General features: G+C 47.8%; 1 protein-coding gene across 1 annotated transcript in view; it reads left to right on the top strand.

Annotated features, from left to right (window-relative positions):
• Positions 1 to 13,758, top strand: part of Chchd6 (coiled-coil-helix-coiled-coil-helix domain containing 6) — a 206,279-nt gene extending 192,521 nt beyond the window's left edge. The window contains exons 7-8 of the mRNA XM_034511780.2: positions 12,220 to 12,355; positions 13,562 to 13,758. Coding sequence (XP_034367671.1) covers positions 12,220 to 12,355; positions 13,562 to 13,567 — 142 coding nt within the window. The 3' untranslated portion in view covers positions 13,568 to 13,758. The remainder of the gene's footprint in view (positions 1 to 12,219; positions 12,356 to 13,561) is intronic.
• The last annotated feature ends 610 nt before the right edge of the window (positions 13,759 to 14,368 follow it).

Here is a 14,368-nt window from a genome sequence, read left to right as displayed (position 1 = left end):
ATTGAGCTCATACTGTGTGGGCCAGGGCTTTTGTGCCTGGTGTTTCATGGAGGATTGTGTTCTTCTATAGTTACTAAAAATGAAGTATGTTTATATGAAACAGTACTGTGACAACGGACGTTCAAAATTCACTTAGGTCCCATGCTAACACTTGCCCTCTGCAGTACATGTCTTTGGCATCTACCCTCAGTCTGATTTTCTGTTTCCAATAGTATCTTTAAATTACAAATAACACAAAATACATACCAGAGAGTTCATGCATCTGCGTATGTGTGTAGTTATAGATAGGCAGCATCTTTAGATGTTTTTCAAAATGAAAACCAATGTCATCTTTTGGCTGAATAGTTATAAAACTGGTATACATATTTTATATTTGCATATGTAATATTACTATATAATAAAAATATAGAAAAATATAAGGAAAGTTGTTTTTGTAATCTAAGTCTTTCCCTGTTACTATATTGGGGCTGTCATCACTCAGTTCACAGAGTGCAGCCACAAACCAGGCAAATGAGCCATGGGTCCCGTGCAGTGCACATCTGTCCTTGGACTAACCCCGTTCACATGTGGACACCTTTCTGGTCAGTAGCTGTCTAATTATGTCTTCATATTAATTACCTGCCACTCTTCCATATGGTTATTTCAGAGATTCTTGAGCAGCCCCCTACCACAAGCTTGGGTAGCTTCCAGCCCCTTCTTAAGGTCACCAGTACTCTTGACAAATGGACTTGCCTGGTTTCCTGTACACATTTGTTTAAGTTCATCTAGAAAAAAATGGCTAGTTCAAAACCTGTACCAAGAGAGCCAAATACACATATATTAGTATACTTGTGTTTTTTCAACTGGCCCATTTTTCAACAAGTGCCATTTTCTACTGCACACAGTTATGGAGGAGGGTGTCCATTTTCCCAAGCCTGGTATTGTAACTTTGTTTTGTTTTGTTTTGTTTTGTTTTGTTTTGTTTTGTTTTTAAACACCTTTGCCAATTTCACAGAGGAAGACAGCCCTGGTTTCTACAACTGATTTCTTCAGTTATTAAGTGTTGTTGTCCACTTTCTCTTTCTGTGGCTCACTTACTGGCAGCATATTTCGTTCTTGCAAGCCTGTGCTTTAGTGTTGCCACCAACCCTGGTCTCTTTTGTTGGCTGCTCTAGTTAACAATTTGCTTCATCATTGCCCTTCGGAGTTGATTTGTAGACAGGAACCAAGTATCTTTTTGTTCATGTTTTTGTTTGTGATTTGTGTTGTATTGCAGAGGCTTTCCCTCCCCCAGGACTGTAATCCCAGGGAATAGTACTTGTGTGATTTTTCATTTCCTGCCCTTAAACTGTTACTCTAAATAGCCCACTGGGGTCCACTTAGGAGCCAGACGTGAGCACAGATCAGCTTGTATTTTCTCTGAGTAGGAGTCCTTTGTCCTGTTGGTTCTGATCTAGGTCTCTTCAACCACGTTAAGTCCCACTTGCACACACAGATCTGCTTCTAGACTCCTTCCCAGAATCAACCCTGCATATTTTAAATACACTTAAAATGTATTATAAAACTGCCATGATTCAAAATATTATATTTCTAGTAGAACAAGCTTTCCTACCTTGCTTATCTTTTCCAACTTGGTTTTTTTTTGTTTTGTTTTGTTTTGTTTTGTTTTTCAGATGTATTTAGAATCATTTTGTCAAATTTCTCCAACCCTACTCACTCCTAGCTAGAAAAAGAAATGAAAATCTGGTAAGGTCTTTTTTTGGATAAGCGCATCCTCTTGAGTACATTCTATCCTATCAAACTGCCATCCTTATTGTTTGGCTGCTTATCTGGAAGACACTCCCAACCCATGGCCAGGCTGAGGACAACACAGAGGAATCCTGCATCCCTGAACCAGGACTCCTTAAGTGCTGTACTCGTTACAGGGTTGCTTCAGCACTGTTTCTCTGCAGAGCCATATCCTGGTCTGAACTGGTAGCCCATCACTCCTCGACTGCATTTGTTCTTCATGTTCCTCCCAAAGTGTCCTTTATGGCTACCCCGTATCTGAATACAACTATCTCCTCATAAATGAGGTTCCACCTGCTGCCCTAGCATCCTCTCCTTCCTTTGTGATCTAGAACATTGTTCATGAATCTGTCCTGACTTAGTTGTTAGCTCCTTCATACGAGCCTGTTCCTTAACCTTTCCTGCTACTAACAACCTTGACAGTTTTAAAGAAAGTACAGGACTCTCATCTGTAGGGTGACACCCTGGACTGTGTTTGCCCGGTGTCCCCTCACAGCCACAGTCAATCCATATGTCCTTGGAGACCAATGCTATGTTCTAACAGGGTTTTGTCCCATCTACTACTTGGGCATGTTGACCTAGGCCTATTCTGCTTGTGGTAAAAACCCCACGTTCTCTGTTACCAAATAGTATTTTGCCAAGAAGTACTCTGGTAAGATGCCAGTGTGCTGACATTCTCCAGACATTCACTAACCCTGTATGTATTGATATGCTCACCCAATCAGCCACCACAGTGATGGCTGCTAAAGGGTGATTGCTTTTGTCCAGAATGTCCCCTGTGTTTCTGGATTGCTATTCTATTGCAGGAGAGTCTCACCTCCTTTCACCTTTAGCTCTGCATTCACTTACCTGGTTCTTTGTGGGAGGCCTGAAAGTCACATTTGTTCATTGGGTTGTAATGTTTATTCTTACTTATCTAATGGAGTGGTCTAGATTTTGGATTTCAGATTAAGACTGCCCCTCTGTCTTTTCTCCCATTTCTTCTCTCTCAGAGTACATCTCAACTTGTTCTGGGAATGAGGTCTCCATTGTGGTCTTGATCTCTTCTGTTCCAGGTGTGGAGCCTGTAATTTAAGGAGTTAAGTACCTTTGATTAATGGTATTGGACACCAGCTTCTGGGCCTGGGTGTGCTTGGTACTACTGTGCTGCTCTCACTGTCTGGGTATTTGCAGTAAGTGAGCTACGAGACACATGTATGCATGGTCTACATAGATGTTCACATGTGTACACATATGCAGAGCTATATCTTTCAGGATTTCCATTTCTGTCTATAGTTTATATCAATATTCCCAACACTACCCTCAGCATAGGAACTGCTCTCAGTCAGTCAACTGTTGTGTTCAGCTGAAGCCCTCTCCTAAGCACTTAGACTTCCTTCTTGCCCTCTGCCTTCATTTTCCCTCACCCCTCGTGGCAGCACACCACTAGTATTCTCATGGTACCTTCTCTATCAGGACCCCACTTCTTCTCTTGCTGAAGGGTTAGATGGGAGGAAAAGGGCTAGTATTCTATTTCAGGAAACAACCCAAAACCTTCCAGGACTCCAGATTGACAGTTTCTAAAACCAGACAGAATACCATTGTGACCATCACATAGCTGGTCAGTTTCCTCTCCACGGGTCCTACTGGACCCCCATAGGTTATGGCCAGCCTTATAACTGTACTAAGAGAGAACAACTCTGGTTCAAGGTCAAGATCAGGTAGCAGAGGATATTACATTTGTCCTTCTGCACTGAGAGCACATGGCTTCTTTGTCCTGAGTGACAAGTAAGATTCAGGAGAAGGGAGACTCTGGAGAAGATCCTCTTTGGCTCCTCTTGAATCACAGGACAGGGAGTGGTACTGTCATCCTGCTACCTGCCTGCACATGATGGAACAGGCCTCAATGATCAGGTGTCTTTCTAGAAAACAAAACACACAGCTCAATCCAGGCTTTTTTGTAGAGCCCCAGTATCTACATGTGTTCAGGTAAGGGTGGTGGCGGGGGGGGGGGGGTGGTGGCAGGGGGAGCGGGGGCGGACCAATAGGTGGGATGAGTTTATGTGTAAGATGCAGTTATGTGCATTTCTAGAATCCCCAAAAGAGTGAGTCGTACAAAAATAAATAAATAAATAAATAAACTGAATAGATCACAGTCCTAAATGTAATGCACAAACTCCCAGAAAATAATAGAGTGTAAAGGAGTTGATTTTGATGATGACTTCTTAGATTCAACGGCAAAGGCACAAGCCATGAGAGAATGGATTGACGCTGGACTTCATTAAGACAGAGTGAGGATGGCTGGAGGAGGGGTGGGTACAGAATGGCCACCTAGTCAGGTCTAGTCTGGAAGGGTCAGAGAGTGAGCAGAGCTCTAGGAAAAGTATTAGCAGACAGCATGGGGATAGATTACAGGTGGTACCTGGTGGTACCAAGACAGAGGGTGTGCATGGCCAGGCTAGATGTTTGGGTGAGGCCAGAGAAAATACTGAAAGTATTCAGAGTATTCCTAGGGTCAAGAGTGTGGAGCCTAGGGTGCTGATAGCAGTTAGCAAGAGGCTGGTTTGAGTATACTGCACAATGAGGCTGCTAGAGGTCAGAATTGGAGAAAGGGTCTGGCTGTGTTGAGGGTGCCTTTAGGGTGGACCCAGCTTTAAGCCACCCACAAGGAGATGAAGGAGATGTCAAAGCATCACAGGCTCAGTTCTTGCCCTCCTGTCTTATGTCTTATGAGATGACAGTGTTCTTTCAAGTGCACATACAAAAGTAGAGCCCATGTAAGCCTCAGCCACAAGAACCTGTGAAAAGTAGAGCCCCTGTGACTCTTAATTATTGATGCCTTGCCAACTTCAGATATGGAATATCTGCTTTCTACTAGGTTTCTGTGGAGACCTGCAGAAGCAAATGTAATATATTATGGTTCCTGCCTTCCAGGCACCCTGGTTTAATGGAGAGACAGCTCTCACATGACCTGCCTGCAGCAAGCATCATTTCCTGTTTTTATAATCACATGAATTCTGGGTACGAAGTTTAATGTGAGACTCGGAGGCTCACAGAACCATTAGGAGAGCTGCAAGACAGGAAGTCAAGGGAGATAATAGGTCATAGGTCAGCAGGGGTGGTAACCCGGAAGGCCTCAGCCTCAAGCACTGAAGCTGGTAGCTCTTGGGGAATATACCAGACATCTCAAAAGTCTCTGAGCTCAACCAGTCTGCATGTCTATAAGCCAATTGTATGGTTTCCAAGAGCCCCTCAGAGCCACTGGGTCAGCTTGAGGGTGCCAGTCTATGGCCCTTAAGAGTGGGCTTCTCCCTGCTGCTAGAGTCAGCTTCAGGCTGCTGGGCCAGAGCCCTGAAAAGTGGGGCTTTTCTCTGCAGTGGTACAGGCCTTGCAATATTTCTCTCACTGGCAGATACTGGGAACTTCTGGCCAGGAGCTTGACTCTGGGGTTGAAGTGGGCCTGCCTGCTGTGTGTCATTTCTTGTCAGGTCCTATTCCATCATATAGAGGGTCTTTCTGTGTAAATCAACTAAGCTGTCTTAGACCTAGGGTTTCCTCACTCATCAGCCATTACCTATGGTTTACCTCTTTCCATAGTTCCACAAGAGCCATGCTCCCCTGGCATCTTGTAGTAGAGCATCAGCATCTGCAAGTCAGCCAACCTGAAGAGCATGATCTCCATCCAAACACCAAGGCTCCCTCTATAACAGTGCTCCCTCCCAATGCCCTGTACTCCCAACAACATTCCTAGCGCTTGGCTTCCTTTAGAATAGACTTCACACATGAGAGCAGTCAAAGCTACTGTAGGGCCAGACACAGTGTGACAGCCACTGTGAGTTGCTCCACAGGGGCCATGGCCACTACTGGTGTCCTCTATTAGGACCCTCAGAACCGTATACCACATGCACCCCCAGGTCCTTGCAACATAAGCTGGCCAAATACACTAGTCTTTGTAGAGGACAACACTTCCTCCTGTAGCCTTAGTGTATCTCCCAACAGTGACGGGGTAAAGTTCTGACATATTTCCATATGCCCTGAGAGGTACTGTATTGGGGTCTTCATGAAAGAGAAAGCTAACCCTAGGCTACATCATGGAGAAGCCCAGATGCCACCCGAATACTACCTCTGGGCCTCAGGTTTGTGGGTAGGTGAACAATATCCACTCTAGAAGTTGCCACAGTTCCTGGGCTGGGGGAGGCAGGAGTAGAGGGACTAGGCACAATACTAAGACTTTGTTTTTACCCTGTCACACCAGTGTTACTCAGCAAACACTTAAAGTTTCCAGATCTGTACTGGGACTTTCTCACTGAGAATCTCAACTTTGTGGAAGAAGCTGAGCACGACACAGATTTCTTGACCTGGGCATAGGCTTTGCCTTGAGTTTTGAGCTTGTCCCTAGGACTAAAGCAGACCTCAAAAAACAGGCCCATGTGGCTGGCCACAGTCCTTCAGAACAGCAGTATGACCTTGATTAGAGAGATCTAGTTCATGTCAGAGGGCTGAGTTATAGAAGTAGACCAGATTAGAGTGTAATGAACTAGCCAAGATGAACAGAGTTTCCAGGTGGCAAATGACCAAGGCTCCAGAGAGAAGGGAATAGGATTAGGAAAGGCCCTTCCTTGCGGAGGCCAGAAGAAGGCATCTGATCCACTGAAACTGGAATTACATGTGAGTGCTGGAAACCAAACTCAGGTCCTCTGGAAGAACAACAAGCTTTCTTAGCCACTGAAACATCTCTTCAGCCCCAACTGAGGGCCCTTCCTAATTATGCCTAAGCGCCTCAGACCACAGCTACAGAGACCACTATGGGACATCCATCCCAATATAGTCACCCTAGACCTTGAAGACCACAGTAACCTGCTATTTCCCTCTGTACCCAAGACTCTGAAAGGGCCTTGCTCTTTCACACATTTTGGGTGTGGGAGGTGTACAAGTACACATACAGTCCCTCCCTCTCATCCCACTTACCCCTGTGCCTCTTACCAGGCTATAGTTCTTGGAGGGATGAGCATCTGAAGACCAGACCAACAATGATCCCCAGTGGCATGTTAATCATTAGTGGATCCCTGGGTCCCATTTACCCAGGCTGAGTGGCACATGGCCGGTAGCAGCCAGTTAACCCAGTCAGTCCCTTGCAACCTGCCTGTTTGAACAGTGCCGGCACCCTGGCCGCTGGATGGGACAGACACCGCCTGTGAGCAGCTGGGCTGGACGTGACGGAGATGAATGGCTAGTGCATGAGGAATCTCATTGTTGCTGCTATAATAAAAAGCCTGCTCCAAGGTCCCCACCAATGTTTTCTTGAAATTAAATATAAGGAGGACAGATAATAGCCAGATTCCATACTGGGCCAATATTATCAGATTGATGTCAGCAGTGATCATAGGAGAAGGATAAGTTGATAAGATCCCATTTATTAAATAAAGTGAGAGAGACAAAGAACGGGGACTGCATGTGAGCAGGTGTACAGGAGCACCTCAGGAGAGGCAGCTGGGGAAGGAGTAGCACCCTGGATTTGCTGAGGAACTCCTCTTGCCTGCTGAGGCTGCAGTGCAGGTGACAGCAGGGAAGATGCTATCCCCATAGTGACTGGCACGGGAGCAGGGAAGATCCTGCCCCTCTGGCCTCCTACCGTCTCCACCTTGTTGTGTTCCTTGGTTTACCACGAACTTTCCTTTCCTTTTGTGGCATCTTCCCTACAACACCCCTTTCCAAGTGGAGTCAGCAAGTTTCCAGGCCATTGAGAAACCCTGCATATCTTGTGGTATAAGCCTGTGTTTTGTTTCTTTCCTGTACCCCTGATTGTCTCTTCTTTTGAACTTTGTGGCATTTTCTAGAAGTTAAATTGCTTAAAGACACGGGCTATGGCAATGGCCACCCAGGCTCTTCTTACCATGCCCCTGACTTACTGCTGCATGCCTTGAGCAAACCACTTAGGCTTTTGAGACTCATCCTTGTGTGCAGAATGGGGCAGCAATGCCTATCTCACCAAGCTGCTGTTTGTATTCTGGGGGTCATGGTACAGTGTTAGTATTGTATGTTGTCAGGGACACAGTAGTCCCTAGCGCAGTCTGGTTGATCAGAATAGCAAAGACTTTACCTACATGCACTCCCATTCGAGTCTGGGTTTTCTTCCTAAGCTTTTTACTTAGATTATATGTCCTGTTTGCCTTCTCCTTTCCCCAGGCTGTTGCTCACCCAAGATGTCTCCCAGGACATGGACTACTTAGGGAGCAAGGTGTCTCTTTGTTGAGCTGCTCATGGGATAGTTACCCTTCTCTTGACCACAGTCAGTTTACCTCTAAGTGTAGATGGTGTCTGTCTTCGTTGGGGTTACCATTACTGTGACCATTACTGAATTGCAATGACCAAAAGCAACTTGGGGAGGAAAGGGTTTCCTTGGGTTACACTTCTACATCACTGTTTATCATTGAAGGAAGCCAGGGCAGGAACTTAAACAGGGCAGGAATCTGAAGACAGAAACTGATGGAGTGCTACTAACTGGCTTGCTCAGCCTACTTTATTATAGAGCCCAGGCCACCAGCACAGTGGTGGTACCACCTACCATGAGCTAGGCCCTTTCACATTCAATCATCAGTCAAGAAAATATACAACAGGTTTGCCCACAGTGGGGGCATTTTCTCAATTACAGCTCCCTCTTCCAAAAAGACGCTAGCTTGTGTCAAGTTGATGTAAAACTAGCGAGGACACTGCCTCACAAGGTTGGGGTCAGAGACATTGCTGAGCCTGGCATCCATCCTGGTGCATGTACAATGGATGTTTGGCAGCCCAGAAGCTGGTGCAGAAGAGGTTCTGGGCCTTGGTACCCTGCTGCTATCCGCCACTCCACCACTGTCACACCACCTCCTGTGTTCTGTTGTGCTACCACTCAAGGCCACCCAAAGGATCATATACTCTCCCGTTTCAGAGGCTGAGAGTCCAAGTGCATGGTGTGTGCAGTTCCTGGCCCTCTCACCCAGTGGAGGAGCTGCAGATAATCATGGTAGCTCCCTGCATTCCATGGCTTATAAAGTATAGTACAACATTCACCTCTGTACTCAGAGCACAAACATTTCATGTGTCTCATGTGTGTGTGTCTGTCCCTTGTCTTCTCATGAGAGTGCGAACTAGATTACCACTGGGTTTGGATCATTCTACTTCCTCTGCTACCTATTTTGGCTAAGTATATCCACAGCCACACTGTGTCCAAATACAGCCATGTTCCAAGGCCCAGGAAGGTTGTGGACAGTGAAGGAAACCCTAAGCCTCTGACTTCTACATGTGCTTATTCCTTCCTGGGCCACCCTCTTTGGGCACCAGTTTCTATCTTGGCAGATTTGTGGGATCCAGATTGATGTAAGCTAAGCAAAAATGTAGATGTGTACCTTATAAATGGAAAACCTGACTGGTTTCTGGCATGTTAAGGCGATGTGTGATATGAGAGAGGGCTGCGGCTACTGGGGACCTGATTTTTGAGCCATTTGCTATAAGACTTTGCATTACAGAGTGTGCATTGAGACTGTGTGCCCCGGGTCAGCTGAGCAGGACTTCTACAACCACCTAAGCTGACACCCATTCACAAGATTATTCTTACCTGTTGAAGCTGTTTTGTAGCACTCAGTAAAACAGGTCGCCTTGAATAGGGTAAAGCCACCCAACACCTGCTTCCAAATGGTTTGACGTGACTAGCCCTACCCTACTTCAGAGAAAGATTCACTTCAGGAACTGTGCCTCTCCTCAGATTCTTCGATTGACATTTGCCTGCCTGTGTGACTCCGACTGTCCTAAAGTCCCTGTGGAAAGGCACGGTGGCCTCAGCGGTAGCAGTGCTGGACAAGAGTAGAGTTCACATAGCCCGCTTTCTTCCTGCCTCGGAACCCACTATGTGTTCTCTGAAGTTTTCTCTCAGCTCCCAGGCCCTCTTATCAGAGAGCAGGCATCAGTGAGGTGGGCAGCTCTAGGGGCCATGAGAAAAGAGGCTACTGATGAAGCCACTCCTCTCCTCACTTGCAGCTCAGCCTATATCAGCAGCTCTGTCATACATGTATGGAGGGGGAAGTGAGTCAGAGCTCTGGCTCCCAGTGTGCCTCACACTGGGCCCAGGAGCCTGCCAGTGTACTTTCTCAATAATGACAGTAAGCCTCATACCATTTAGAACTGAGGTAATAGCCTCTGGTGTCTGCCTGGTGCCTGCAGACCATGACTATGCAGGGTTAACTCTGTGCAGGGAGGATACCTGTACCTTCTCAGGTACAAGACAGAGAACAGAGCCAGGAGGGGAGACAGTGGGATAGGGGTGCAAGCTAGGAATTGAGGGTGATCTTGAGGGACTGCAGAGCAGTGCTCATAGAGAACACTTGTCTGAGACATGAAGCCACTGAGAACTCTGTCTTCCAAGGCCATACAGCTCCAAAAGGCCCGTGACTGGACAAGCTCTTGGGAAGTTACAAAGGAGGTGATGCCACAGTACATACAGGGCCTCTGTACATCAGGTAGAACCTGTCAAGGGGTCTCCAAAGGATCAGGAGAAAAGCACCTCTCCCTCATGTATCTGCAGATGTGATGTAAATGCAGAAGCAAAGACCCCAGATGACCTCACTGGAGCTTGTTGGGAGGAAGCCCCCTTGAGGAGCATTGGGCACAACTATGAGATTTGGGGGGCTTCTACCCTATAAGTAGTTTTTCTCTCCTGTGGCCTGGCAGCCTGCCCACTTCTGTTGCAAACCTTCTATCTTGTTCAGACCTCCGTTGACTCTTATTGTCCCAGCTAAATATGGGTTCCTCACTCCTTCACTGGCAATGTCTTAGGGATAGACCTGTGACCAAGTTCTGCTCAGCAGAGAAAAGTGAACTGGGTGAGTGGAGTTTCTAGGAAGAGTCAGGCCTGATTAAATGAGGCACCATGCCTACAGAGGGCATAGTGCATGATAACTGTGGTCCGGGGCTGGTTCAGGAAGAAGGATGGACCCCAGGCAGCATCATGAAGCAAATGGCAGTGGTAGAACTGCCCATTCAGACCCCTGGGCTGGGCATGAGACATTGCAGACTTACTTCTTAAGCCCCTGATTACTTTGCTGCTGCTCTTCTTAACAGATGACTTTCACTTGGTTGAATTATCTTGATAACAGCACTCTCCCCTCTGATGTCTGCAGCATGGCTGACACTCTAAATTCAGAGGTGCTGGGCAGGGGAACAGCAAGCTGGCCTGGAACACAGCTTGCAGAATACCCATCCTTTTTATTGCCAAAGAATGTGAGGAATGGTTCACTGTAGCTTTATAACTGTCAGGTGTCACTGCAAGTCCACCACAGCTGTTACAAACATGGGCGAGCTTTGCGAAAACCCATCTGGAAAGCTGATGGGTAGATGGTGCCACCATAATGTCAATAAATATGCCCTCCCCATATACTGGCTGTGATGTGACTTCTCTATACCACAGCTTTCTCATGTGGGAGAAGGAGGTAGGGAGGAATAAGTAACATGTACCACATAGAGCTGGGAGAGATGCTGGGACATGTTTTCACCAGTGTGCTGCTGTGTGAGCCACTGGGGTAGACATGAGAGAGTAAGTATGCACAGGACCCTGAGGAAGGAGGTTTGTGGGAGGGGAAGGATGCGTCTGAGGGAATGAGTACGAGGGTGGAGGAAGGTTTAGATGTGGGAGGGGTGTGAGAGTGAGTGCTTACAAGTTGGGGACTCTGGGATCATAGGAGAATGTGTGAGAGAGAGTGGGAGTGTATAAGGTGTGTGATCGTGAGCTTGTGTGCAGCTATGTGTGTGCATTGTGGGAACACTGGATATGTGACAGTGAGGGAGACAAGACAGTGGTCTGCATGTCAAAGGTGGCCCCAGGAAGCTGGGAGGGGCACCTGTAATGGTGTAATCTGTTTTCTTTTTTATCACTTGCTTTGCATCATAATTGTAGAAAGTCAGCATATTAATTTTTTATAGATTCTGAAACTATTTTGATAAAGGACGAAAGAAAAGATAGTAAAATGCCTCAACACATCACTACAGTTATCTCTAAGAAGTGCATTTGTGTTTTATCTTTTTGGACATCTCTCTGTAGGTCTCCTGCATCACAATAGTAAAATTAGAACAAGGGTTTTGGGGGGAAATGGCATTCCTGTGACATCAGGTCAACAATGCACAGAAGACCCCTTGGACAGAACCTGACCCAGCCAGCTGGGAGGTTGACCAATACTACACCCTCCATCTGACGCCCTGCCCACCAGGCCCCTCACCCTTCCTGGTTACACTGGGGGCTCATGGCAGCAGCCAGTCAGCATACAGCTATGCCCCAGTCCATTCAGTATTGGCCACTGACCACAGGACCAGACCCTGCAGCTCCTCACTTAGAGTGAGATGGCGCATGGATAGACATCCAGAGCTTATCTAGTGTCTTTCTGGGTGCTGAGTATGAGTTTTTGCCTCTCATGCCTTCTAACAGCCATCGCTCTTATCATCCCCCAGGCCCCGCAGAGTGGAGCCTGTGTGCTCTGGCCTACAAGCCCAGATTCTCCGCTGCTACCGTGACCATCTGCATGAGGTGCTTCTGTGCTCAGACCTGGTCAAGGCATACCAGCACTGTGTAAGCAGTGCCCGCAAGGTGAGGCCACCTGCCTTAGTGTGTAAGCATGAGACAGTCTACGCCTGGGCCCCTGCATTTAGCCGTTCCATCCTCCACCTGGTTCACAGCCATTTCTCACTACTCTTGGGACCCCAGACATGTCTGTGGGAGCAGTATCTCCTGTGCTGCTCTACCTGGCTGGGCTTATGAAGTCTGTCAACCTTCTTGGCTCAAGTGGCAAATTTCTCACCTTTCAGCAGAGGGGCTGAGAGAAGGACTACCCAGTTATACCCCTAGCCTTCCTTGGCAGAAGCAGCTCTATGCCTTGCTCCATCCACCCTGTGTCGGTAGCCATTTTCAGTCCCTGTGCCCCTTAGTGTATCTCAACAGTGTACCTTCATTGTACTGAGTGACGCTGGACAGACTGCAGGAAGTTCCAATGTGCCTCTGTCACTACACATGCCTAAAAAAGGCTTGGGACCTTCCAGGCTCAGCCTCTCCTTCCTGGCCTAATGCTACTGGAAACATCAGAGGCCAGCTGGGCCCCCCAGCCACCTCTAGACTGTGCATGCAGTCACCCTGTGACTAAGATGCACTTACTGGAAAAGCTTGGTGCCCTCTGCCAGTTTCACAGAACATGGTCCCTGGCAGAAGAGAGATAGGAGTGAAGGATCCTCAGGAACGATTAGCTTCCAAAAGCAGTTAGATGGCAGAGGCATTCCTGGGCCAGCTCAGGATACCTGAGGTCTTTCCTCTAGGCACAGAGCTATAGACCTGCCTGGAGGTCTACAGAGCTCCCTAGAGCAGGAACCTGACTGCACAGTTGCATTCTCCCAGTGTCTCTCTCAGAAAATCCCTAGTTGTCAAGCTAGAGAGCGGAGAGGGCCTTGCTTAGGCAGAGCAGAAATGGACAAGCTGCACCAGGCCAGGGTAGGGGTTAGCCATACCACTGTAAGAACAGAGAAGGGAGCTGGGCCTCTGGGGATAAAGAGGTGGTGCTGGCTATTATTGCTGCAGAATGTGTTAAGTAAGAGCCTGTATCCTGCTGGGCAGTGAAGAGAGACCCAGTCTAGGTCTCAGACCAGCTAACTGAGTAGTAGCCAGTTATGCTGCAGGGAAATGCCACTGTCCAGTGCAGTTTGCAGGAACCTGGAAAGCATGGGGCTGAGGTCTCTTGCAGCCCAAGCCTGGGCCATCTCTGGGGAAGAAGAGGGCTCAGCTGAACTTTGGCTGTTCTCTTTGAAGGGCTGAGGAGCAGCATCTTTCCTGGAGCCTTGAAGAAGGGATGGATCATGGGACCACAGACCATGCCCCCATGCCCTGCAGTCTCTAACTGAGCACCCATATATACGCCTCTGAGTATGGGGCTGCCATGCTCAAGAAACAGTATGTGCTACTGATTGAAAAAAAATAAAGCAGATGTCTTTGTTTGCAGTCATTCACTCATTGGCACCCAGTCACTTCTGTTGACTCTGTGTCCAGCCATCTGTTGGTCACCAATGACACAGAGCCTCGCAGGACAGACTGCTTCTCTGGGGGAGTACTAGGCATGGCAGGGGATAACTACATGGCCACATAAAAGCCACCATGGAGCAAGTATGAGAGGAAAGAAGGGAAGTGGTGTTTTCTTGGGATGGTGCCAGCATCCAGAAGGCCCTTCTGTTTGCTCCCAGGAAGGCTGGTAGGTAATTGCAGGACAGAGCAGAGCTGTGAGGAGTGGGCCCCAGGTGAGGAGGAGCAAGGTGCTCTGTAGCTAAGGGGGCAGTGGGCATGAGAAGAGAAGGAATTTGGGGAAGGGGCATCCGGGCTGGGAAAGCCAGGCCTTGAGCAGAGGCAGTGCTGTTCAGGCACCTAGAGCCATGTCATTCTTTCACAGGAGGGGCAGACTGAGGTAGGGCCAAGCCAGAGAGCACTATGGTCTGCACTGCCCAGGAGGATGAGGCTACCCTGCTCTCCTGGGCCAGAGCAGGTGTCTGAATAGGAGACAGAAAGGATGGACAGTTTTCAAGGCTCTGATACCATGCCAGTGGCAGCACTGTGGTTCAAGCGTGA

Source organism: Arvicanthis niloticus, chromosome 9 (assembly GCF_011762505.2).
Source record: "Arvicanthis niloticus isolate mArvNil1 chromosome 9, mArvNil1.pat.X, whole genome shotgun sequence".
In the NCBI taxonomy this organism is placed as follows: Eukaryota; Metazoa; Chordata; class Mammalia; order Rodentia; family Muridae; genus Arvicanthis; species Arvicanthis niloticus.
The sequence above is the reverse complement of the archived record's forward strand: the minus strand, read 5'-3'. Positions and strand labels throughout refer to the sequence as shown.